This window comes from Entelurus aequoreus, linkage group LG23, assembly GCF_033978785.1.
Source record: "Entelurus aequoreus isolate RoL-2023_Sb linkage group LG23, RoL_Eaeq_v1.1, whole genome shotgun sequence".
In the NCBI taxonomy this organism is placed as follows: domain Eukaryota; kingdom Metazoa; phylum Chordata; class Actinopteri; order Syngnathiformes; family Syngnathidae; genus Entelurus; species Entelurus aequoreus.
Window position 1 is genome coordinate 4,779,907 of NC_084753.1, and position 27,346 is coordinate 4,807,252.

The following is a 27,346-nucleotide window of genomic DNA, read 5'->3' on the forward strand; positions in this document are numbered from 1 at the left end:
ACTTTTTTTTTTTTTTTCAAATAATAATTATTAACTTAGAATTTCATGGCTGCAACACGTGCCAAAGTAGTTGGGAAAGGGCATGTTCACCACTGTGTTACATGGCCTTTCCTTTTAACAACACTCAGTAAAGGTTTGGGAACTGAGGAGACACATTTTTGAAGCTTCTCAGGTGGAATTCTTTCCCATTCTTGCTTGATGTACAGCTTAAGTTGTTCAACAGTCCGGGGGTCTCCCTTGTGCTATTTTAGGTGCCACACATTTTCAATGGGAGACAGGTCTGGACTACAGGCAGGCCAGTATAGTACCCGCACTCTTTTACTATGAAGCCACGTTGATGTAACACCTGGCTTGGCATTGTCTAGCTGAAATAAGCAGGGGCGTCCATGATAACGTTGCTCCAAAAGCTGTATGTACCTTTCAGCATTAATGGTGCCTTCACAGATGTGTAAGTTACCCATGTCTTGGGCACTAATACACCCCCATACCATCACACATGCTGGCTTTTACACTTTGCGCCTAGAACAATCCGGATGGTTCTTTTCCTCTTTGGTTCCAAAAACAATTTGAAATGTGGACTCGTCAGACCACAGAACACTTTTCCACTTTGCATCAGTCCATCTTAGATGAGCTCAGGCCCAGCGAAGCCGACGGCGTTTCTGGGTGTTGTTGATAAACGGTTTTCGCCTGGCATAGGAGAGTTTTAACTCGCACTTACAGATGTAGCGACCAACTGTAGTTACTGACAGTGGGCTTCTGAAGTGTTCCTGAGCCCATGTGGTGATATCCTTTACACACTGACGTCGCTTGTTGATGCAGTACAGCCTGAGGGATGGAAGGTCACGGGCTTAGCTGCTTACGTGCAGTGATTTCTCCAGATTCTCTGAACCCTTTGATGATATTACGGAGCGTAGATGGTGAAATCCCTAAATTCCTTGCAATAGCTGCTTGAGAAAGGTTTTTCTTAAACTGTTCAACAATTTGCTCACGCATTTGTTGACAAAGTGGTGACCCTCGCCCCATCCTTGTTTGTGAATGACTGAGCATTTCATGGAATCTACTTTTATACCCAATCATGGCACCCACCTGTTCCCAATGTGCCTGTTCACCTGTGGGATGTTCCAAATAAGTGTTTGATGAGCATTCCTCAACTTTATCAGTATTTATTGCCACCTTTTCCAACTTCTTTGTCACGTGTTGCTGGCATCAAATTCTAAAGTTAATGATTATTTGCAAAAAAAAAATGTTTATGAGTTTGAACATCAAATATGTTGTCTTTGTAGCATATTCAACTGAATATGGCTTGAAAAGGATTTACAAATCATTTTATTCCGTTTATATTTACATCTAACACAATTTCCCAACTCATATGGAAACGGGGTTTGTACAATCAAACCCTCGTAATAGCGAAGACCGAAATGGGGCCACCAACAAAATGTATTTAGGGCTGCGGCACTGATTATAATGAGGATGTCTGTATTGCTCCATGCTAGCATGTCTTCCAAAACCTTTTTCCACACAACCTATAGGTGGCGCCACAATGTCACTGATTACAAGATGGCTCTAAAGCAGGGGTCACCAACCTTTTTGAAACCAAGAGCTACTTCTTGGGTACTGATTAATGCGAAGAGCTACCAGTTTGATACACACTTAAATAAATTGCCAGAAATAGCCAATTTGCTCAATTTACCTTTAACTCTGTTACTATTAATAATTAATGATATTTACTCTTAATTGAACGGTTTAAAAGAGGAAAAAACACGAAAGAAATTACAATTAAATTTTGAAACATAGTTAATATCGACTCTTTAATATTCAAAATTCAACCGAAAAAAAGAAGAGAAAAACTAGCTAATTTGAATCTTTTTGAAAAAATTAAAAAAAGAATTTATGGAACATCATTAGTAATTTTTCCTGATTAAGATTAATTATAGAATTTTGATGACATGTTTTAAATAGGTTAAGATCCAATCTGCACTTTGTTAGAATATATAACAAATTGGACCAAGCTATATTTCTAACAAAGACAAATCATTATTTCTTCTAGATTTTCCAGAACAAAAATTTTAAAAGAAATTCAAAAGACTTTGAAATAAGATTTAAATTTGATTCTACAGAATTTCTAGATTTGCCAGAATATTTTTTTTAATCATAATAAGTTTGAAGAAATATTTCACAAATATTCTTCGTCGAAAAATTAGAAGCTAAAATGAAGAATTAAATTAAAATGTATGTATTATTCTTTACAATAAAAAAATAAATTTACTTGAACATTGATTTAAATTGTCAGGAAAGAAGAGGAAGGAATTTAAAAGGTAAAAAGGTATATGTGTTTAAAAAAGGTTGTATTTTTTCTCTAAAATTGTCTTTCAGAAAGTTATAAGAAGCAAAGTAAAAAAATTTATGAATTTATTTAAACAAGTGAAGACCAAGTCTTTAAAATATTTTCTTGGATTTTCAAATTCTATTTGAGTTTTGTCTCTCTTAGAATTAAAAATGTCGGGCAAAGCGAGACCAGCTTGCTAGTAAATAAATACAATTTAAAAAATAGAGGCAGCTCACTGGTAAGTGCTGCTATTTGAGCTATTTTTAGAACAGGCCTGCGGGCTACTCATCTGGTCCTTACGGGCTACCTGGTGCCCGCGGGCACCGCGTTGGTGACCCCTGCTCTAAATGGACCTGGCACTAGAGTGTTGAATATCTTAAAATGTGCTTTGCGGCAATTCCAACTTTGACCACAGCGTCAGTTGCTATGTGTGCAGTGGCGCTTTTCATCATTTTCAGCAGACTGCATTGCGAAAGGATTACCCTGCCCCCACATGGCGCCGTATGAATGGCTCCCCTGCTCCGCCTGTCTAAATGAACGTCGTCTCCGTGTGTGTGGTCTCTCCTCAGGCGCTGACCGCCGAGCTGGCCCACGCACGCGACGAGTCCAAGAACACCAAGAACGACCTCCTGCACTCCGAGAACGTGCGGGCCGGCCGAGACAAATACAAAACCTTGCGGCAGATCCGGCAGGGCAACACCAAGCAGAGGATCGACGAGTTCGAAGCCTTGTAAATAAGGTACCCGGGACTCTCCGCGGCCTCGTACTTCTAACCCTTCCTGGTCGCTTGTTGTAGAAACTTTGTGCCCAAACTGGTTTATTATCTTCTTTGTGTGATTGAGTCAACGACAGCAAGTCACAAAATAGCAGCGAGCTCTCAGAAGGGGCAACACAATCAACCTTGTTGTGTTTCATGCGGTAAACTCACGCCTAGTTTGAATATTTATTAAGTACACGGGACATTAACAAAAGGGTATAGCATTTGGTTTGTATATTTTTGCAAGCTAATGACGACAATTTATATAAACATATATCGAAAACATGTTCCTTGCTTTTAGTTTCAGATCAGTAGATGAAATGGAATTGTAAATTATCGCGCCGCTGTTTTTTAAGTGTATCATAATACAGCAACAGGCCGTTAAATCACTTTGTGTACTTTGCTTCTTGGCTGACATCAGGATGCACTGTGCCTTTTTGTTTTCTTAAAAAATGATTATTTTTTTTTTAAGCGAGAGCTGCCGGAAGTGAATGTTTCTGAAGTATTTTAATTCAGCAGCAAATACTGGAACAGAAATAAATATCTTTGTATTTGAACGCACATTTTGCCAATAAAAACAACATGATTATGCATCAAAGAGTGTATTAATAAGGACATTTGATTTGTTGGAATTGTACTCAAGTCAAAAGTCAACACAAATGCACGCCCTATGACACATTTGACAAACTCTAGGCCCTGGGGGCCAAATCTGCCCAGCCACTTCATTTTATGGTGGCCCATCACATCATTCGAATGTGGCTCTCCATATCAGTTTATGTGGTCCGCCACATCATTTTATGTGGTCAGCCACATCATTTTATGTGGTCCGCTACATAATTTTATTGTGGCCGTAACATCATTTTACGTGGTCAGCCACATCATTTTATGTGGTCAGCCACATCATTTTATGTGGTCAGCCACATCATTTTATGTGGTCAGCACATCATTTTATGTGGTCAGCCACATCATTTTATGTGGTCCGCTACATAATTTTATTGTGGCCGTAACATCATTTTACGTGGTCAGCCACATCATTTTATGTGGTCAGCCACATCATTTTATGTGGTCAGCCACATCATTTTATGTGGTCCGCCACATCATTTTATGTGGTCCGCTACATAATTTTATTGTGGCCGTAACATCATTTTACGTGGTCAGCCTCATCATTTTACGTGGTCAGCCACATCATTTTATGTGGTCAGCCACATCATTTTATCGTGGCCTCCACATCATTTTATGTGGTCAGCCACAAATATATACGCATCCTATATATATGCGCATATAGGAAATATTAATAAACATACATTTAGTAAATGTTTATAAAAGTACTAATTCATCACAAATACTTATATTTTATTTGTATTTATATTGGTATGGTTAGAGATTATTACTTATTATTAGTTACTTTTATTATATAGAAATGTATTAAATAATATACAAATATAAATATTTAGTGATTAATTAGTATTTTTTACATATCAATCAATCAATCAATGTTTATTTATATAGCCCTAAATCACAAGTGTCTCAAAGGGCTGTACAAGCCACAACGACATCCTCGGTACAGAGCCCACATACGGGCAAGGAAAAACTCACCCAGTGGGACGTCGGTGAATGACTATGAGAAACCTTGGAGAGGACCGCATATGTGGGTACCCCCCCCCCTCTAGGGGAGACCGAAAGCAACGGATGTCGAGTGGGTCTGACATAACATTGTGAAAGTCCAAGTCCACAGTGGATCCAACACATCAGCGGGAGTCCAGTCCACAGCGGGGCCAACAGGAAACCATCCCGAGCAGAGACGGGTCAGCAGCGCAGAGATGTCCCCAACCGATGCACAGGCTAGTGGTCCACCCGGGGTCCCGGCTCTGGACAGCCAGCACTTCATCCATGGCCACCGGATGTATGCAACTCCCCCTCGTAAAGGACAGGGGAGAAGAGGAGAGAAGAAAAGAAACGGCAGATCAACTGGTCTAAAAAAGGGGGGGTCTATTTAAAGGCTAGATTATACAAATGAGTTTTAAGATGGGACTTAAATGCTCTACTGATGGTAGCATCTCTAACTGTTACGCGGGAGGGCATTCCAGAGTACTGGAGCCCGAATAGAAAACGCTCTATAGCCGCAGACTTTTTTTTGGCTCTGGGAATCACTAATAAGCCGGAGTTCTTTGAACGTCAGATTTCTTGTCGGGGACATATGGTACAATACAATCGGCGAGATAGGCTGGAGCTAAACCGTGTAATATTTTATACGTAAGTAGTAAAACCTTAAAGTCGCATCTAAGTGCACAGGAAGCCAGTGCAATGGTGAGCCAGTATAGGTATATATAATTATATATACAGTATAGGTATATATAAAGGTATATACAGTATAGGCGTAATATGATCAAACTTTCTTGTTTTTGTCAAAGCCTTGCAGCCGCATTTTGTACCAACTGTAATCTTTTAATGCTAGACATAGGGAGGCCCGAAAATAATACGTTACCAGTAATCGAGTATTAAATGTATGTTTACATTTATATATATATATATATATATATATATATATATATATATATATATATATATATATATATATATATATAATATATATATATATATATATATATATATATATATATATTATATATATAATATATATGCGCATATAGGATACAACTAAACATACATTTAGTAAATGTTTATAAAAGTACTAATTCATCACAAAATACTTATATTTTGTTTGTGTTTATATTGGTATGGTTAGAGATTATTACTTATTATTAGTTACTTTTATTATATAGAAATGTATTAAATGATATACAAAATATAAATATTTTTGTGATTAATTAATATTTTTACATACATCGTGTATTAAATGTATGTTTACATTTATATATATATATATATATATATAATATATATTATATATATATTATATATATATTATATATATTATATATATATATATATAATAGTATATATTATATATATATAATATATATGCGCATATAGGATATAACTAAACATACATTTAGTAAATGTTTATAAAAGTACTAATTCATCACAAAATACTTATATTTTGTTTGTGTTTATATTGGTATGGTTAGAGATTATTACTTATTATAAGTTACTTTTATTATATAGAAATGTATTAAATATATACAAAATATAAATATTTTTGTGATTAATTAGTATTTTTACATACATTGTGTATGTTAGATCCACTATGGACTGGACTCTCACACTATTATGTTAGATCCACTATGGACTGGACTCTCACTATTATGTTAGATCCACTATGGACTGGACTCTCACACTATTATGTTAGATCCACTATGGACTGGACTCTCACTATTATGTTAGATCCACTATGAACTGGACTCTCACTATTATGTTAGATCCACTATGGACTGGACTTTCACAATATTATGTCAGACCCACTCCACATCCATTGCTTTCGGTCTCCCCTAGAGGGGGGGGGTTACCCCACATCTGTGGTCCTCGTCCAAGGTTTCTCATAGTCATTCCCACTGGGGTGAGTTTTTTCCTTGCCCTTATGTGGGCTCTGTACCGCAGATGTCGTTGTGGCTTGTGCAGCCCTTTGAGACACTGTGATTAAGGGCTATATAAATACACATTGATTGATTGATTACTTTCATAATTATCAGTGGTACTATATTAAGGCCTTGATTCTTTCAGTTATGAGGGGGAAAAAAGTAGTTATTTCAAGAATAAAACTTGAATGATTGCAGAAGAAAAAGTAATCTGATGTTAATAAGATATATTACAACTGTACACAGTACATCATTTTAAAGCATACAGTTAACTCCTTTGAAAGGTTTGTACACATCATACTTTCCACAAAAGGCTGAATATTGATTTTATTCCAAAAACATAATTTACAGCATAAATACGCATACATGAATGTTCATGTAAAACACTTAAGACATGTTTAATTATTGTTATATTCTTCTTATGTCCTTCACGTGCCTGCCACCACTTTAATGGGCTTCAAAAGTACTTGCTGCGTTCCTTTAAAAGTGTCCAAATGTGGAAGTTTTGCCTTTTGCAAATGGATTTTCAGCATGGTGAATTACTAGCCTAAACACACACACACAGAGAGAGAAAGAGAGAGACATAGAAAGAAATAGGCGTTGGTTGTTATTAAACATTTACAGTCATTGCTTTGATTAAAAGCACACATAACATGCAGGCCAGACAGACATCACCCATCAAGTGTCTATTTATACCGTCTACTTAGTGTTTGTATTCATGGGAACATATTGTATTATTTTATTCTTTATACATTATTTGGACTATTTACATTTTTTCCCCCCATCGTTAGTTATAATCTAAATCATACAATTTACTACCATGATCTTAAGCCAGTTAGCACATAAAATATCACAATTAAAATGTATCTGATACATATCTTGTATGTACAGTAGCTGGATATAAGTGCAAATGCTCACTTGACTGTTGAAGCTGGACTGCATTCTGTGTAGAAGTTCTCCTCCATTTAGATCCACAGCGCCCTCCCTCTGGACACTCTCTTTGCTGCAGAAACAGAGGGCCATTCTTTTCACTTTTCACTGATTAATACAGTTGTATGGGTAAAATGTTGACTTCAATATTGTTGTTCACTGCTTTACCTGTGGACACAGTGGGTACCAGTTGAAGCGCTGGAAGTCCTGGCCCTCAAGTTGCCATCCGTCCAATGGGATGAGGGACCTCGCCCAGAAAAACTTCCTGCGCAGGGTTCCTGAATGCCACACGGAAGCCTGCAGTCTCTTTCCAGTCAGCAGGTGGCGCTCTATGTGATACTGTTGAAAAGCACATCAAATGAGGCGTTAATGGACGTTTACCAGGTTCATTAGGGCCACGCTGAAAAGAAAATAGTGTATTAAAATTACAAGAAAAAAACCCGTAACATATGTAAAATGTTCACAATAAGTCTGAGAAAAAAAATTATATATCTTGTATGTCTTATATCATTATAAGAATGAAGTCGTAAATTTACGACAAAAAAATAATAATGCAAGAAAAGTCGTAATTTTTCCGAGATAACAGTCCTAACATAAATAATTACATAATAAAGCAGCAATTTTTTACAAGAACAAAGTCATTAGGAAAAGTCATGAGGTTCAAAAGATGTAAAAGAAAAAAAGTGAGGACAAAGTTGGAAGACTTTTGTTTTGAGAAAATAGTCCTACTGTATACTACTGGAAATCAAGTTGTAATGTGCTTGGGATTTGAGGCATACACTTCGTAAAAGCTAAAAAAAAGTTGTTATGCTAAGAAATTGGAGAAAAAAAGTCTATAATAATTCAGAAAACTAATTAAGTCGTTATTTTATGAGAGTACCGTCATACCATAATAACAAGGAAAATTGTAAAGTTTCATGAATAAAGTTTTAAAGTCCGACAAAAAAGTAATAGTGCAAGAAAAGTCGTAATATTATGAAAAATATTTTTTTCTGGGATAAAAGTCCTACCATTACAAGAAGAAAGTTTATCATTTATTACGAGAATAACATCATAATGTCATTAGAAAAAGGAATAAAAGTTAAAAAGTTATAAAAGAAAAGTTGTAAACTTTTTTTTGTTGTTGTTGAGAAAATAGCCCTACTGTATATTATTGAAATAAAGTCAAAATGGTATGAGAATGGAGGCAGAGGTTGAAAGTTGTAACATTAAGAAACTGGAGGAGAAAGTCCATATTATATTCCTGGGAAAAAAGTTGTAATTTTCTGAAAATACACAGGGACAAAAAATTGTGAAATTAAAGTTTTAAAGTTACGAACAGAAAAGTAATGCAAGAAAAGTCGGAATATTATCAAAAAAGTAATTTTTCGGAGGAAAAAAATGACACTGTATGTTATTTAAAAGAAGTAATGTCATTTTTGTGAATAAAGGCACACACTTCGTAAAAGTGGGGAAAATAAAGTGCTAAAGTCAAAAAAGTTGTTGAATTTAGGAAATGAAGTTGTGATATTATGCGCGATAAATGAAAAAAAATAAGTCCTGAAATATCGCTATAACCTTCTGAGAATACAGTCAAACGTTACGATTAAAAGTCATGACTGAAAGTTGTTTGTAATTCCAGAAAAAAGTCCTAATATTACGAGAATATAGTTTTCATCAGTCCGGTAATGACATTACAGTATTTCTAGCAATGTACAATTTGAGGTTGTTGTTTTTTATTTCAACTTTTTTGTACCTTTTTTTGTTTTGAATCTTCATGCTTACTTTAAAGAGTTGATTATAAACAGGATGTGTGGTGTTCCTCTGGACTGACGTCTTCAGCTTGTTGCTGTTCGGTGGCATCACGTGCAGTTTGACATACCTGTACATGTACACACACACATGTACATATACACATACATGTACATGTACACACACGTGTACGTTACATTCAAGTCAAATGAACACAACATTGTGTGCATGTGTGTGACGATCCTTACGGGTGACACCTCTTCTTCCTGGTGTCTCCATAGGGGAGATCTCTGCAAGATCCCACTGTGATCTCCAGACAGGAAGTGTTGGAGTTGTAGGCCATGGCTAACTCCAGCTCTCCACTCTTACAAGTGATGCCTTCAAAGACACCGCATTCTGTAGGGATATTTTCCTGACAGACAAAATACACATTTTACTTCAAAAAGGATTCCGCCACTCAAAAAATAATATACCCTAATTGTAAATCATAATCATGAGATTAAAAAGTCGAAATTATGGTATAAAAAACTTGAAATTATGAGATAGGAAAGTGTTAATTATGAGATAAAAAGTCACAATTAAGAGATAAAGTTGAAATTATGAGATAAAAAAATTGAAATTATAAGATAAAATGTCAAAATTGTGAGATGAAGTCAAAATTATGAGATTTCAAGTCATAATTATGAGATAAAAACTCATAATTATGAGATAAAAAGGTCAAAATTATGAAATAAGAAAATCAAAAATATTAGATTAAAAGTCATAACTATGAGATAAAAAGTCACAATTAAAAGATAAAGTTGAAATTATGAGATGAAAAAATTGAAATAACATAAAAAGTCATGCTCATGAGTTAAAAACTCATAATTATGAGATAAAAAAAAATCTAAAATTATGAGATTTAAAAAATCTCAATTATGAGATAAGAAAGTCAAAATTATGAGATAAAAAGTCAAAATTATGAGATTAAAAGTCATGAGATAAAAAGTAGGAATTATGAGAAATGAAAATCGAAATTATGAGATCAAAATTTATGAGATGAAGTCAAAATAGTGAGATAAAGAGTCGAAATTATGATATAAAAAAAATCTAAATTATAGATAAGAAAATCGAAATTATGAGAACAAAAATCGAAATTATGAGAAAAGAAAGTGGAATTTATGAGACAAAAAGTCAAAATGATGAGATACGAAAGTCAAAATTATGAGATAAAATGTTTTAATTAGGAGATGAAGTCGAAATTAGGAGATAAAAAAGTCATAATTATGAGACAAAAAATTGAGATTATGAGATACGAAAGTCAAAATTATAACATCAAAAATCGAAATTATGACAAAAAGTCAAAGTTATGAGATATAAACTTTCATATTTATAAGTAATAAAATCATAAACTGTCATAATTATGAGATATAAACTGTCATAATTATGAGATAAAAAGTCATAATTATGAGATATCAACTGTCATAATTATGAGATATCAACTGTCATAATTATGAGATATCAACTGTCATAATTATGAGATATCAACTGCCATAGTTATGAAATAAAGTGGAATTTATGAGACAAAAAGGTCAAAACTATGAGATGCGAAAGTCAAAATTATGAGATTAAAAATTTAAATTAGGAGATAAAGTTGAAATTAAGAGATAAAAAGTCACAATTATGAGACAAAAAATTGAGATATAAACTGTCATAATTATGAGATATCAACTGTCATAGTTATTACATAAAAAGTCGAAGTTATGAGGTATAAACGTTCATAATTATAAGAAATAAAGTCATAAACTGTCATAATTAGGAGATAGAAAGTCATGATTATGAGATTATAATAATTATTTAGACTACTTGTAAATCAACTGTCATAGTTATGAAATGAAGTGGAATTTATGAGACAAAAAGTCAAAATTATGAGATAAATTGAAATTAGGAGATACAATCGAAATTAGGAAATAAAAAGTCATAATTATGAGACAAAAAGGTTAAATTATAAGATAAAAAAGTCAAAATTATAACATCAAAAGTCGAAATTATGACATAAAAAATTGAAGTTATGAGATATACAAAATAAAAATATTAAGAAATAAAGTCATAATTATGAGATATAAACTGTCATAATTATGAGCTAGAAAGTCTTAATTATGAGATATAAACTGTCATAATTATGAGATATCAACTGTCATAGTTATAAAATATAGTCAAAATTATGAGATCCATCCATCCATCCATTTTCTACTGCTTGTCCCTTTCGGGGTTGCTGGAGCCTATCTCAGCTGCATTCATAGTTATAAAATAAAGTCGAAATTATGAGATCCATCCATCCATCCATTTCTACCGCTTGTCCCTTTCGGGGTCGCTGGAGCCTATCCCAGCTGCATTCGGGCGGATATAAAATCATCAGTATGAGCTAAAAAGGTAAATATGTGAATTTGCAAGCACATGTTTATCAGTTGTGAAGCCACCTGTACAGTAATCCTAATGATGACTTTGTATCTCATATTGACGACTTTGTGTCTCACAATTACCACTTTGTAAAAAATCTTATAAACATGACTTTTTAGCTCATAATTATGACTTACATTGTGGCTGAAACGCTCCAATAAAAAAGAGCAGAGGGGACAACGTTTAAAAAAAATAAAAAATAAATAAAAAGTAGTGGTTTCGCAGCGCACCTGTTTGCCATCAGAGTTGTCTGAGCTTCTAGAACTTTCTTCTTCCGCCCCGGTGGAGGAACATTCTGGGTCGCTGTCTTTGCTCTTTTTGAACAGGTTTTGAAGACTCAGGCCTTGGTACAGCTGGAGACAACAACAACAACAACTAGGGTAAGTACAAATTCAAAAGGTGTATAAATTGGATGAAAATAAAAGCTAACATTAGCTGCTAGCTAGCATCATCTGCTAACTAGCTAGCTGCCGACAAGCGTCTTTTGGGTGCTAAATAAGAATTATAAATACCTTTTTGCTCCCTCCTCATTCCTCATAATGTTTCAAGAGATAGTTTTTAATCATATTAATTGTGGTTAACGTTGTATGGCAATTAAGTATCCTATATTGTTACTTAATCCGTTTTGCTTAATTTACCAGGGGTCAAGTCTAAACAAGTCAAGTGCGCCCCATGCAGGTTTGAAGAGTATTTGCATTGTAAAAAAATAGGTTTTATCATTACTATACATATATTTTTCAATAACGAGCCCAATAGTTGTACACAATTAAGTATTGTACACAATTAAGTATCCTATACTGTTACTTAATCCGATTTGTTTAGTTTGCCAGGGGTCAAATCCAAAACAAGTCAAATGCGCCCCCTACAGGTTTGAAGCATATTTGCATTGTAAAAAAATAGATTTTATTATTACTACACATATATTTTTCAATAAAGAGCCCAATAATTGTACACAATTAAGTATCCTATACTGTTACTTAATCCGATTTGCTTAATTTACCAGGGGTCAAGTCCAAAACAATGCAAGTGCGCCCCCTGCAGGTTTGAAGTGTATCTGCATTGTAAAAAAAAAAAGGTTTTATTATTACTATACATATATTTTTCAATAAAGAGCCCAATAATTGTACATAATTAAGTATTGTACACAATTAAGCAATTAAGTATCCTATACTGTTACTTAATCCGATTTGCTTAATTTACCGGGGGTCAAATCCAAAACAATGCAAGTGCGCCCCCTGCAGGTTTGAAGCGTATTTGCATTGTAAAAAATTGCTTTTATTATTACTATACATATATTTTTCAATAAAGAGCCCAATAATTGTACACAATCAAGTATTGTACACAATTAAGCAATTAAGTATCCCATACTGTTACTTTATCCGATTTGCTTAATTTACCAGGGGTCAAATCCAAAACAAGTCAAGTGCGCCCCCTACAGGTTTGAAGCGTATTTGCATTGTAAAAAAATTGCTTTTATTATTACTATACATATATTTTTCAATAAAGAGCCCAATTATTGTACACAATTAAGTATTGTACACAATTAAGTATCCTATACTGTTACTTAATCCGATTTGCTTAATTTACCAGGGGTCAAATCCAAAACAAGTCAAGTGCGCCCCCTGCAGGTTTGAAGCGTATTTGCATTGTAAAAAATAGGTTTTATTATTACTATACATATATTTTTCAATAAAGAGCCCAATAATTGTACATAAGTATTGTACACAATTAAGCAATTAAGTATCCTATACTGTTACTTAATCCGATTTGCTTAATTTACCAGGGGTCAAATCCAAAACAATGCAAGTGCGCCCCCTGCAGGTTTGAAGCGTATTTGCATTGTAAAAAATTGCTTTTATTATTACTATACATATATTTTTCAATAAAGAGCCCAATAATTGTACACAATCAAGTATTGTACACAATTAAGCAATTAAGTATCCCATACTGTTACTTTATCCGATTTGCTTAATTTACCAGGGGTCAAATCCAAAACAAGTCAAGTGCGCCCCCTACAGGTTTGAAGCGTATTTGCATTGTAAAAAAATAGCTTTTATTATTACTATACATATATTTTTCAATAAAGAGCCCAATTATTGTACACAATTAAGTATTGTACACAATTAAGTATCCTATACTGTTACTTAATCCGATTTGCTTAATTTACCAGGGGTCAAATCCAAAACAAGTCAAGTGCGCCCCCTGCAGGTTTGAAGCGTATTTGCATTGTAAAAAATAGGTTTTATTATTACTATACATATATTTTTCAATAAAGAGCCCAATAATTGTACATAAGTATTGTACACAATTAAGCAATTAAGTATCCTATACTGTTACTTAATCCGATTTGCTTAATTTACCAGGGGTCAAATCCAAAACAATGCAAGTGCGCCCCCTGCAGGTTTGAAGCGTATTTGCATTGTAAAAAATTGCTTTTATTATTACTACACATATATTTTTCAATAAAGAGCCCAATAATTGTACACAATTAAGTATTGTACACAATTAAGCAATTAAGTATCCCATACTGTTACTTTATCCGATTTGCTTAATTTACCAGGGGTCAAATCCAAAACAAGTCAAGTGCGCCCCCTACAGGTTTGAAGCGTATTTGCATTGTAAAAAAATAGCTTTTATTATTACTATACATATATTTTTCAATAAAGAGCCCAATTATTGTACACAATTAAGTATTGTACACAATTAAGTATCCTATACTGTTACTTAATCCGATTTGCTTAATTTACCAGGGGTCAAATCCAAAACAAGTCAAGTGCGCCCCCTACAGGTTTGAAGCGTATTTGCATTGTAAAAAATAGGTTTTATTATTACTGTACATATATTTTTCAATAAAGAGCCCAATAATTGCACACAAATGCAATTTTGTTGTCAGAATGTCATTCAGCAATGTTTTAAAACAGGGGTCTCAGACACGCGGCCCGCGGGCCGCAATTGGTTTCGACACGGACAACAAATGCAGACGCGCGCAATTTTTCAGGATTTATGCAGATCCCAAATACAGATCAGCAGGTACCAGAAGGTAAGAAAAGTTGCTTTTGCATAATATTGCGAAACAAAACGCCAGATAATGTCTTACTTTATACACACACTATCATAATACTGGTATGTTGAAGCACAGTACAATCCATCAAGCGGTGCGACTTCATAGCTTACCAAAGTCCTACTCAAATATTTTGATATATTTTTGAGCGCCGTGTGTAATGTTCTATATTTTCAATGGAACATATACAATGTTGGTGTTGTTTACTTGAGTCATATTGCCATCATATTGCAGTCTACACGTATCTCTTATGTTTGACTGCCATCTACTGGTCACACTTATCATTACACCATGTACCAAATAAAATTGTTTCGAGGTCAGTAAGCAAAACCAGAATTATTCTGTACGTTAGGCACACCGGGTTACAAGGCGTACTGTCGAGTTTTGAGAGAAAAAAAAGGATTGTAAGTGCGCCTTATAGTCCAGAAAATATGGTACTTGCATTGTTATTACATATTACGATTATTGTCAAATGTTTGCAATTTTGTCTATATTTTAATTGCATTTTTTAATTTCAATTTTGTACAAGCACTGCATGCAACTTCATGAACTGTAACCACAGCAAAAGAGGTGTCCTGGCTGGTCCACCAACATTATAAGCCACTGAAATTATTGGGCGATCCGTGGCTCAACAGCCGATGGCCTCCTGATTATTGTTAGTTCAAACACTTCTGGAAATGTCTCACATATGGTGGCTTTAATGGCAACCTACTTTGACAGATGTGCTGATGTTGGTGTCTGACCGACTCTTCTGGGTGCTGTAGTGCAAATGTTTACCGCTGTCCACGTTCAGCAAGTCCCCTCGAACATCATTTTGAGATTTGGAAATCTCTAGAAACAGGAAGACCAAGTGACATAAGGTTAGTATGTGAAGACTGTTGCAGGACTTTGCACAATATTGCTGCTGCGTGTGATGAAATATTGGCCTCCTTATTTATGTGATGCTATCATTAGGAAGTAACACGGAGATAAGAAAAAATTGTTGCCTTGCCTTATTGACTTCTGCATGATTGACACTTACTTCTAATATTGCTGCTGATTGAAAACATAAAATCTTCCACCGATCGAGGAAAAACGCTGCCTTTGTTCTCATCCTGATGTGTAAGAAAAAACACCAATTATGTGCATGTATTTAATACATAATTTGCATTTAATTTGCATGTACTTTACCCCAGATCTGCTCAGAAAGTGAAAATCAGAGTGGGGCGGCGGAGTGGCCGGGATGATTGATATGTGACTGTGAATGATCAATTTTGGTATTAGTAGGACATGTTACAAATATGTACAAGTATTAAACATACCTCAGCATGCTGTAGGTCTTTAACAGTTTCTCTCCAACCGTCTCATATTTGTCTAGGAAGAAAACGGAGGAAAAATTACTATTATATTACGAGTAAAATGTTCCTTTCTTTGTTAAAAAAGCACATATCAGAATAAAGTAATATCATTACGAGTAAAAAATGCATATTCTTTGTGAAGAGGTCATATTACAAGAATAATGTATCATGAGTAAAAAGTTGAATTTTTCGTGAAAAATTTCATAATATTACAAGAATAAAGTGGTGTCATTACGAATGAAAAGTACAGTTTTGTCTAAAAATGGTCATATTACAAGAATGAAGTGGCATCATTACAAGTAAAAAGTAGATTTTTGTTAAAAATTGGTCATATTACAAGAATAAAGCCGTATCATTATGAGTAAAAAGTTGCATTCTTTGTGGGAAAATAGTCCTATTATTAATAGAATACAGTCGTATCATTAGGAATAAAAAGTTGCATTCATTGTGAAAAATGTCAAAATATTACCAGAATAAAGTTGTATCATTACGAATAAAAAATACATGTTTGTTGGAAAATGCTCATATTACAAGAATAAAGTGGTATCATTACATGTAAAAAGTAGATTTTTGTTAATTTTTTTTTGCAAGAATACATTCCTATCATTACGAGTAAAAAGTTGCATTCTTTGGTCGTAATAATACGGGAATAAAGTGATATCATTCCAAGTCAAAAGTAGATTGTTGTTAAAAAATAACATTTTAGAAGAAAAAAAGTGTAAAAAAAAAAGTGCAATTTTTTGTGGGGAAATGGTCATAATAATACAAGAATAAAGTGATATCATTACAAGTCAAAAGTAGATTTCTGTTAAAAATGAAAATTTTACAAGAAAAAAGCCGTATCATTACGAGTAAAAAGATGCATATTTTTGTGGGAAAATGGTCATAATAATACGAGAATAAAGTGGTATCATTACAAGTAAAAAGTAGATTTTTGTTAAAAATGAACATTTTACCAGAATAATGTCCTATCATTACGAGTAAAAAGTTGCATTCTTTGTGGGAAAATGGTCATGATAATACGAGAATAAAGTGATATCATTACAAGTCAAAAGTAGATTTCTGTTAAAAATGAACATTTAAAGAATAAAGCCGTATCATTACAAGTAAAAAGGTGCATTTTTTTGTGGAAAATAAGTCTTAATATTACAAGAATAAGAATGTAGTCCTATCAGTACGAGTAATAAGTTGCATTGTTTGTAAACAAAAATGTCATACTAGGAGAATATAGCTGTATCATTACGAATAAAAAAGTGTATTATTTGTGAGGGAAAAAGGTCATAATTGATTGATTGATTGATTGAGACTTTTATTAGTAGGTTGCACAGTGAAGTACATATTCCGTACAATTGACCACTAAATGGTAACACCCGAATAAGTTTTTCAACTTGTTTAAGTCGGGGTCCACTTAAATTGATTCATGATACAGATATATACTATCATATATACTATCATCATAATACAGTCATCACACAAGATAATCACATTGAATTATTTACATTATTTACAATCAGGAGTGTGGAGGGGGGGTGGGGTGGGGGGGGGGGGGGATATGGACATCAAGTAGTGGACATAGAGAGAGAGAGAGAGAGAGAGAGAGAGATCAGAAGGCATAAGAAAAAGAATCTGCATTTGATTGTTTACATTTGATTATTAGCAATCCGGGGAGGGTGTTAGTTTAGGGTTGTAGCTGCCTGGAGGTGAACTTTTATAGCGGTTTTGAAGGAGGATAGAGATGCCCTTTCTTTTATACCTGTTGGGAGCGCATTCCACATTGATGTGGCATAGAAAGAGAATGAGTTAAGACCTTTGTTAGTTCGGAATCTGGGTTTAACGTGGTTAGTGGAGCACCCCCTGGTGTTGTGGTTATGGCGGTCATTTACGTTAAGGAAGTAGTTTGACATGTACATATTACGAGAATAAAGTTGTATCATTACGAATAAAAAGTTGATTTTTGTTTAAAAAGTGGTTATATTACAAGAATAAAGTCCTATCATTACGAGTAAAAAGTTACATTCTTTGTGGGAAAATGGTCGTAATAATATGAGAATAAAGTAATATCATTACAAGTAAAAAGTAAATTACTGTTAAAAATGAACATTTTACCAAAAATAAAGCTGTACCATTACAAGTAAAAAGGTGCATTTTTTATTGAAAATAAGTCATAATATTACGAGAATAAAGTTGTATCATTACAAATAAAAAGTCATAATATTACAAGAATAAACTTGTGGAAAATGGTCATAATTTTATAAGAATTTAGTCCTATCAGTACGAGTAATAAGTAAATAAAAACGTCATAATACGAGAATAAAGTTGTATCATTACGAATAAAAAAGTGTATTCTTTGTGGGGGGGAAAAAAGGTAATAATATTACAAGAATAAAGTAGTATCATTACGAATAAAAAGTAGATTTGTGTTTAAAAAATGGTCATATTACAAGAGTAAAGCCGTATCATGACTAGTAAAAAGGAGATTTTTGTTAAAAATGAACTCATTGCAAGAATAAAGTCCTATCATTACAAGTAAAAAAAGTGTATTATTTGTGGGGGGGGGGGGGGGGGGGGTCATAATATTACAAGAATAAAGTGGTATCATTGCAAGTAAAAAATTGATTTTTGAACATATTACAAGAATAAAGCCGTATCCTTATGAGTAAAAAGTTACATTCTTTATTGGAAAATGGTCATAATATAAAAAGAATAAAGTGGTATCATTACGAATAAAAAGCTGCATTCTTCATGAAAAATGTCAAACTATTACCAGAATAAAGTTGTATCATTACGAATAAAAAGTAGCATTCTTCATGAAAAATGTCATACTATTACCAGAATAAAGTTGTATCATTACGAATAAAAAGCTAATTTTTGTTAAAAAATGGTCATAATCATACACGAAAAAAGTGGTATCATTGCAAGTAAAAAGTTGTATTCTTTGTGAAAAAAGGTCATAATATTACCAGAATGAAGTTGTATTATTATAACTAAAAAGTATTTTGTTGTTAAAAATGTTCATATTTTATAAGAACAAAGTCATAATAGAATGAATAAAAAGTGGGATTCTTTGTGAAAAAAAGGTCATATTACCAGAATAAAGTTGCATTCTTTGTAAATTAAAAACACATGTTACGAGAATAAAGTTCTCTCATTACAAATGTTACAGGAATTGTTTGTAATGTTACCAGATAAATGTTGTATTGTTACAGAAAAGTTTGTAGTGTTACTCAATGTTGTAACATTATAGTAATATAGTAAATAACGGTGTTGTGTTACTAGAATAATGGTGTTATGTTAATAGAATAAGTTTGTATTGTTACTGGAATAAGTTTGTAATGTTACAAGAATATTGTTGTAATGTTACTAGCATAAATTTGTAGTGTACGAGAATAAGTTTTTAATGTTACTGGAATAGGTTTGTATTGTTGATAGAATAAGTTTGTGAAGTTACAAGAACATTGTTGGAGTGTTACAAAAATACGTTTTTAACTTTACTAGAATAATGTTGTAATGGTATTGGAAGACGTTTGTAGTGTTACTAGAATGTTGTAATGTTAGTAGAATAATGTTGTAATGTTATAGTAAATAATGGTGTAGTGTTAATAGAATAAGTGTGTTGTTACTCGAATAAGTTTGTAGTGTTACAAGAATTTTGTTGTAATGTTACTAGAATAAGTTTGTAGTGTTACTAGACTAAGTTTGTATTGTTGATAGAATACGTTTGTAATGTTACTGGAATAGGTTTGTATTGTTGATAGAATACGGTTGTGAAGTTACAAGAACATTGTTGGAGTGTTACAAAAATAAGTTTTTAACTTTACTAGAATAATGTTGTAATGGTATTGGAAGACGTTTGTAGTGTTACTAGAATGTTGTAATGTTACTAGAATAATGTTGTAATGTTATAGTAATATAGTAAATAATGGTGTAGTGTTAATAGAGTAAGTTTGTGTTGTTACTCGAATAAGTTTGTAGTGTTACAAGAATATTGTTGTAATGTTACTAGAATAAGTTTGTAGTATTACTAGACTAAGTTTGTATTGCTGATAGAATACGTTTGTAATGTTACTGGAATAGGTTTGTATTGTTGATAGAATACGTTTGTGAAGTTACAAGAACATTGTTGGAGTGTTACAAAAATAAGTTTTTAACTTCACTAGAATAATGTTGTAATGGTATTGGAAGACGTTTGTAGTGTTACTAGAATGTTGTAATGTTACTAGAATAATGTTGTAATGTTATAGTAATATAGTAAATAATGGTGTAGTGTTAATAGAGTAAGTTTGTGTTGTTACTCGAATAAGTTTGTAGTGTTACAAGAATATTGTTGTAATGTTACAAGAATACGTTTGTAGTGTTACTAGACTAAGTTTGTATTGTTGATAGAATACGTTTGTAATGTTACTGGAATAGGTTTGTATTGTTGATAGAATAAGTTTGTAAAGTTACTAGAAAATTGTTGTAGTGTCACAAAAATAATTTTACTATAATAATGTTGTGATGGTATAAGATTACGTTTGTAGCGTTACTAGAATAATGTTGTAATGTTACTAGAATAATGTTGTAACGTTACAAAAATAGTCGTTACGTTTGTCGAGCAACGTTGTAGCTTTACGGGTGGATTCATTGCAATGCATTGCTTAGTCATGAAGTTAGTGCTGAAACATGGATGCAAACAAACCTTTGACAGTTGGATATTTCTTAGTTTTCTGGTCTAAAAACCATTCTCCAGACTGGATCTTCATCTCCCTGTTTGAAAAAAAATGTTGGTATTGTGGCATACATAACTAATACTTGCTTGAAGAGGCCATTGACTCAGAATAAACCTTTATTAGTCTTGCAATAGGGGAAGTCAAGACTGAACAAGATTTTAACATTTAGGACTGCGATAGACCAGAGAGCGTGAGAGGTGGTCTACCTGTAGGCGTAGCAGATGGTACACTTCCAGCCCGCCGCTCCAGTGTTCATGCGACACTTGCTGCAGATGCGGTGGCTGCATCCCCGGCAGACTTCCCCAGTGTTACACCACTTTCCCAGCGGCCTCTGGCAGCGAGCGCACGTCCTCTTACCGTACTCTTTGGTAGAACTCTTAGCGCCTCTCCTACGCAGCTCCTGCAGCTCAAACTTCATTCTCCTGAGAGGAAAGCCATCGGTGTAAAGTTAGGGCCAAGGCAGGAACCTACTTTAGTTCTTTCCTAGACAAGCGATGCGACAGTAGATGATACTACTGTAGTTGTTGACTAAAAGTATTGTATTATTAGTGGAAAGTTCCCTTCAGGAGTAATTTAACAGCACTGGTGGGGTACAGTTCCTGGGTTTTTGTATACGACCTCATCGCCAAATATTGCATGTTTGTTTGCCCGTGTATTACGTTTGTTGTTAGGAAAAAAATTAACAGTTGCTTAAAATGGGACTTTTTTACTTCATGGATATTTTTGGGGTCTACAGCATAGGTGTCAAACTCGTATGTGTGGCCCACTACGTCATTTTAAGTGGCCCGCCAAAGCCTATGTTTAGCTTATGTCAATAAAGTACATTATCTTTTCTGACTGAATCTATTCATTCTTTCCTTTTAGACCAGTGGTTCTTAACCTGGGTTCGATGGAACCCTAGGGGTTCGGTGAGTCGGGCTCAGGGGTTCGGCGGAGGTCGAGACACACCCGACTCATCGTGTAAATAAAAACTTCTCCCTATCGGCGTATTACGGATACGGCAACAGCGGAAGTCAGGCTGATTTGCAGGTGTGTAATTTGTTGTGAGTTTATGCACTGTGTTGGTTTTGTTGTTTGAACAAGGTGATGTTCATGCACGGTTCATTTTGTGCACCAGTAAAAACACATGGTAACACTTTAGTGTGGGGAACATATTCACCATTAATTAGTTGCTTATTAACATGCTAATTAGTAACATATTGGCTCTTAACTAGTCATTGTTAAGTACTTATTAATGCCTTTTTTGGCATGGCCTTATTAAAACCCTAACCCTCTAACCCTAACCCTAATGCCTGGTTCACACCAACGGCGCTTGCCGCGCTTTAAAGCGGCGAGCAAAGCGCCGTCATTTTTGTCAATTTTCCCATGAATATCCCGATCTCCGAAGTAATGTTATGCTTTGATACGCTCTGATACGAATTAGTTGCCGCTTTGTTACTGTTCCTCACGATTTGATGCCGCTTTGATACGCTTGAAATCACGCTTTGATACGTTTTATTACGCTTTATTGAACTTTATTACACTTTGATGCGATCCTGACGCTTTAAATCAGGCTTTGACACGATTATCAAGCTCTGTTGTGCATTGTTACAACAAAAATAAGAAAAAAATGTGAAAAACTCAGTATACTAAGTTTTCCCCACATTTTTTTAGATTTATCTATTTATAACATAACATAATAGCATAACCAAATAACTCTAAATTAGAATAAGTCTTTGTTACTTAGAATATGTTCCCCTAGTGTCCAAAACACTCTAAATTAAGTCTTTGTTACTTAGAATATGTTCCCCATACTAAAGTGTTACCAAAAACATATAACTTTGTCTTGAATTTGAAAAAAAACCCCAACATTTTATTTTTCACTAAAGAAGGGTTCGGTGAATGCGCATTTGAAACTGGTGGGGTTCGGTACCTCCAACAAGGTTAAGAACCACTGTTTTAGACACAAACAAATGACATGTACTGCATGCAGTTGCATACATTTTCAATTTAAATATGATCTAATAATGCAACAAATACACTGAACAAGAATACAAACACAACAGTTTGTTTTTGCTCCCATTTTTTATGAGTTGAACTCAATGATCTAAAACTTCTACTATATTATCAGAAGACCTGTTCCTCTCAAATATTGTTCACAAATCTGTCTAAATCTGTGTTAGTGAGCGTTACTTCTTCGCCAAGGTAATCCATCCACCTCACAGGTGTGGCATATCAAGATGCTGTAAAATATGATATAGCAAATATTAGCCTTATGATTTTACATAAAAAGAGAACGCTCACCTGATCCGATCTTCCTCTATCTTACGCAACAGTTTGTCTCTCCGAAGCACTTCCAGGATCCTGTCCCTCTCCTGTCCTTGAAGCAAACCCAAGTCCATCGATGGTCCTTGTGGCTGAGGTTTCACTTTTCTCTCCCTTTTTCACTCAAACGCCTCTCAAAGGCCCGCCCCTCTCAGTCCTCTGCAGCTGAGAGATTGAAGAAGTGTTTCATATAAAAGGTTATCTCTCCCATAGATTGTCATCTCTGCTGCGTTCCACGTCAGAGCCATATATAGATTTCCTGTCCCGAACACAGTACGACTGTTTTCTGCCTGGACGACCAAACAACCACCTTCTTCCTGAATAGAAGTATCCTCGTATATCATATTCATAGTCTTTGCGTGCGCCTTTTGTGTCTGCTCATCATCTTTCCTCTTTCAATCCCGTTGACCTGTGTTGATTGACCGGCTACAAACCAAAGGCAAATGTCAACCTTTGCATTATTGATGGCTCCTCTTCAGTCTTGGTCTCATACGTTACGTAATCTCATGTTCACGTCTACTTTAATTTTTAATGGCTGACCGGGAGGGGGGGGGACACTGCTTACTCATCTCACTTTTAACCAAATGAGCACACCTCGAACGCGTTTTCCTCTGAAGTGGAAGAACGGGGGCAGCAGGATTGAGAAAAGCTTTGTATGAGTCATGAAGTGGTACACGTCATTGAATATTTCATTTGAATTGTTACCGTTCTCTTCTTCCAATCCCTTAAATTAAACACTAGCAGAAAATATTTTCATGCCTGGCTGTCCCCTCTTGTTGCTTTTCGAGCTTGATTTTTCGGCGCGCCCTATTAAATTCCAGGGTTGTACGTTGTTCCCATTGGGTTGATTTTTTTTCTTGCCCTGATGTGGCATCTGAGCCTAGGTTGTCGTTGGGGCCTGTGCAGCCCTTTTGAGACATTTTTGATTAAGGGCTATATAAGTCAACTTTGATTGATCGATGATTGAAATTAAGCCAAAACCAGCACGAGTATGTACTGTTATTTTTTTATATATTTTTTCGTTCTCTTTTTGTCCCCCTCTTAAACCAAGATCCCTTTTTGATCTCCAATATCTGTTTGTCCCCTCATAAATTGGGCAAAACCTAGAACCAGCAGGCAACGTTGTCGTTTGTTTCTCTCTGTCCACTCCTCTTACTCTAACTCAAGCATGATAAATCACCAACATTTATGCTTGCTGCTTTTTGTTATTAATTTTTGATTAAATAAAAGTTTTACCTACATGTCCCCTCTTAAACTACCTATCTAGTTAGATAGCTGGGGGCCCCAGACAGATTTTTGTTTTAACCCAATGTGGTGCCTGACTTAAACAGCTTGGACACACCCGTCCTAAATCAAGCTATGGTCTCTTGTTTACCCCCTCTTAAATTACGCAAAACCTATAGCACCAGCAGGCAATGTTGTTGTATTTTGTCTCTCTCTGTCCACGCCTCTTAATTCCAACATAACCAAGCACTAGCATGTAGGCTTGTTCCTTTTTGTTATTGATTTTTGATCAATGTGTTGTTTTACCTGCATGTCCCCTCTTAAACCAAACTATACTTGACTTTCTTACATCTGTTTATGCTTTACTTTCTTATATCTGTTTATCCCTTTTTAAAATAAGCAAAACCTATAGCACCAGCAGGCAATGTTGTTGTATTTTGTCTCTCTGTCCACCCCCTCTTAAGTTAAGTATAACCAAGCACTGGCATGTATGCTTATTGCCTTTTGTTATTGATTTTTGATCAAAATGTTTTTTTTTACCTGCATGTCCCCTCTTAAACCAAACTATACTTTACTTTCTTGTATCTGTTTATGCTTTACTTTCTTATATCTGTTTATCCCATTTTAAATTAAGCAAAACCTATAGAACCAGCAGGCAATGTTGTTGTATTTTGTCTCTCTCTGTCCACCCCCTCTTAACTTAAGTATAACTAAGCACTGGCATGTATGCTTATTGCCTTTTGTTATTGATTTTTGATCAAAATGTTTTTTTACCTTCGTAAACCGAAAAACCAAACTATGCTTTACTTTCTTATATCTGTTTATCACCTTTTAAAATAGGCAAAATGTCAGAATAATTGTATATAAGTTATCACACAACTTTGATTTCCCATGAGTTCAGGTTGCCGTGCGAGAAGACAAAAGCTGTCTTTGTTCTTATCAAGCAAAAGGCCTACCGCTTGTAAACCTCCACTGTGTGCGATGGGATGCGATGTGGAAGTGTCGGTATCTTTGATCTATTGGACAGCCACAGGAAGACTTTGTCATGACCCGAGGTCTACAAAGCAGAGAGGGGGGAAACCTGACACCACTCCAGGCACCTTTTCTTTCAACTTTTTATGACCGAGTGTGGCAGCTGTTTATGACCGCCCTCCCCTTAGAAACAGCTACAGCCATGTAATCAGGAAATGCCCAAATAAATGAGGAGGCGTGGAGCTCCCTCCTCAGAGCGTGGGACGACACTGTACGAGGGTACAGGTCGACGTGCTCTCCTCATGAGCTAAATTGCATAACCAAGCACTAGCATGTACACTTGTTGCTTTTTTAATTGATTTTTGGTTAAAAAAAAAGTTTTACCTACACTACCGTTCAAAAGTTTAGGGTCACCCAAACAATTTTGTGGAATAGCCTTCATTTCTAAGAACAAGAATAGACTGTCGAGTTTCAGATGAAAGTTCTCTTATTTTGGCCATTTTGAGCGTTTAATTGACCCCACAAATGTGATGCTCCAGAAACTCAATTTGCTCAAAGGAAGATCAGTTTTGTAGCTTCTGTAACGAGCTAAACTGTTTTCAGATGTGTGAACATGATTGCACAAGGGTTTTCTAATCATCAATTAGCCTTCTGAGCCAATGAGCAAACACATTGTACCATTAGAACACTGGAGTGATAGTTGCTGGAAATGGGCCTCTATACACCTATGTAGATATTGCACCAAAAACCAGACATTTGCAGCTAGAATAGTCTTTTGCCACATTAGCAATGTATAGAGTGTATTTCTTTAAAGTTAAGACTAGTTTAAAGTTATCTTCATTGAAAAGTACAGTGCTTTTCCTTCAAAAATAAGGACATTTCAATGTGACCCCAAACTTTTGAACGGTAGTGTACATGTCCATTCTTAAACCCCTGATACCAGGCATTGCTATGCTCTCTTGTATTTGTTTATTCTCTCTTAAATTAGGCATACCTACTCAGTGGCCTAGTGGTTAGAGTGTCCGCCCTGAGATCGGTAGGTTGTGAGTTCAAACCCGGGCCGAGTCATACCAAAGACTATAAAAAATGGGACACATTACCTCCCTGCTTGGCACTCGGCATCAAGGGTTGGAATTGGAGGTTATATCACCAAAAATGATTCCCTGGGCGCGGCCACCGCTGCTGCTCACTGCTCCCCTCACCTCCCAGGGGGCGATCAAGGGTGATGGGTCAAATGCAGAGAATAATTTCGCCACACCTAGTGTGTGTGTGACAATCATTGGTACTTTAACTTTAATAACCTATAGCACCAACAGGTAATGATGTTTTTCTTTGGTTTCTCTCCATCTACTCCCTCTTAAATCCAGCATCACCAAGAACTGGCATGTGATGACATAAATAATAACCCTTTGTTCTATTTTGTCCCTTTACCCCCTCTTTAAAAAAGCCAGCACGGTGAGTTTTTATTTTGTTTCTCTCAACCTGTACCCTCTTAATAAGTTAAACCAATCACCTTGTTGTTTACGTTGTTCTGTCTAGCTACTGGTTCTCCAGCAGGTGTTATTATTGCATATTGTTTGTTATAACTAATGTTTAACCTGCATGTCCCCTCTTGAAAAAAACTAAACCAATCACTGTTTAGTAGGTGATCTTGTTGCTGTTGTTGTTGTCTTAATGCTCTTTGCTCTCTCTTGTCTTTTCTAGCTACTGGTTTTCCAGCAGGTTGCAGTATTGTTGCTACTATTTTTGCCGGCCCCCTCTCCAAATTACAACGCACACCACAATAGGAGCATTCTAGACTTACCTGTTGCACAACAAATCTGTTCTGGAAGACAGGTAAATAATGTTTTGGAAAAAAACAAAGATGCATTATGGAAATAATGTAGCGTAAAGTAAATAACGGAAAATGTTGATTTCCCAGTGAAGAGGACCTTGATGACTAAGGCGTTATGTCGCAGTGGCTTCATATCCGAGAAGAAATGGTAGTCGCTGCGAACCTTGACGGTAAAAAACATTCTGA

General features: G+C 34.9%; 3 protein-coding genes across 7 annotated transcripts in view; 2 read left to right on the forward strand and 1 right to left on the reverse strand.

The window, feature by feature from the left end:
• The window catches only part of ezrb (ezrin b), a 105,706-nt gene extending 102,034 nt beyond the window's left edge, over nucleotides 1-3,672 (forward strand). For both annotated transcript variants that reach the window (XM_062034909.1, XM_062034910.1), the window contains one exon: nucleotides 2,896-3,672. In XM_062034909.1, coding sequence (XP_061890893.1) covers nucleotides 2,896-3,060 — 165 coding nt within the window. In that variant the 3' untranslated portion in view covers nucleotides 3,061-3,672. The remainder of the gene's footprint in view (nucleotides 1-2,895) is intronic.
• A 3,731-nt stretch (nucleotides 3,673-7,403) lies between these two features.
• On the reverse strand, nucleotides 7,404-27,333 carry sytl3 (synaptotagmin-like 3). The gene is made up of 13 exons (XM_062034867.1): nucleotides 27,131-27,333; nucleotides 23,110-23,295; nucleotides 21,033-21,248; nucleotides 20,796-20,863; nucleotides 16,082-16,133; nucleotides 15,951-16,017; nucleotides 15,802-15,874; nucleotides 15,493-15,611; nucleotides 11,950-12,072; nucleotides 9,529-9,692; nucleotides 9,314-9,410; nucleotides 7,718-7,888; nucleotides 7,404-7,622 (listed from the first exon to the last, which is right to left on the reverse strand). Exons 2-13 carry the CDS (start codon nucleotides 23,205-23,207, stop codon nucleotides 7,476-7,478), a joined length of 1,395 nt encoding a protein of 464 aa, XP_061890851.1. The 5' UTR covers nucleotides 23,208-23,295; nucleotides 27,131-27,333; the 3' UTR covers nucleotides 7,404-7,475.
• Nucleotides 11,532-27,346, forward strand: part of prkg3 (protein kinase cGMP-dependent 3) — a 92,879-nt gene continuing 77,064 nt past the window's right edge. For 2 of the 4 annotated variants that reach the window (XM_062034863.1, XM_062034860.1), the window contains exons 1-5: nucleotides 11,533-12,099; nucleotides 15,501-15,640; nucleotides 21,691-21,855; nucleotides 27,031-27,162; nucleotides 27,248-27,330. The gene's annotated coding sequence lies outside the window, so the exon portion shown is untranslated. Of the gene's footprint in view, nucleotides 12,100-15,500; nucleotides 15,641-21,690; nucleotides 21,856-27,030; nucleotides 27,163-27,247; nucleotides 27,331-27,346 lie in introns of all 4 variants that reach the window. The other 2 variants (XM_062034865.1, XM_062034862.1) reach the window with 2 other exon arrangements.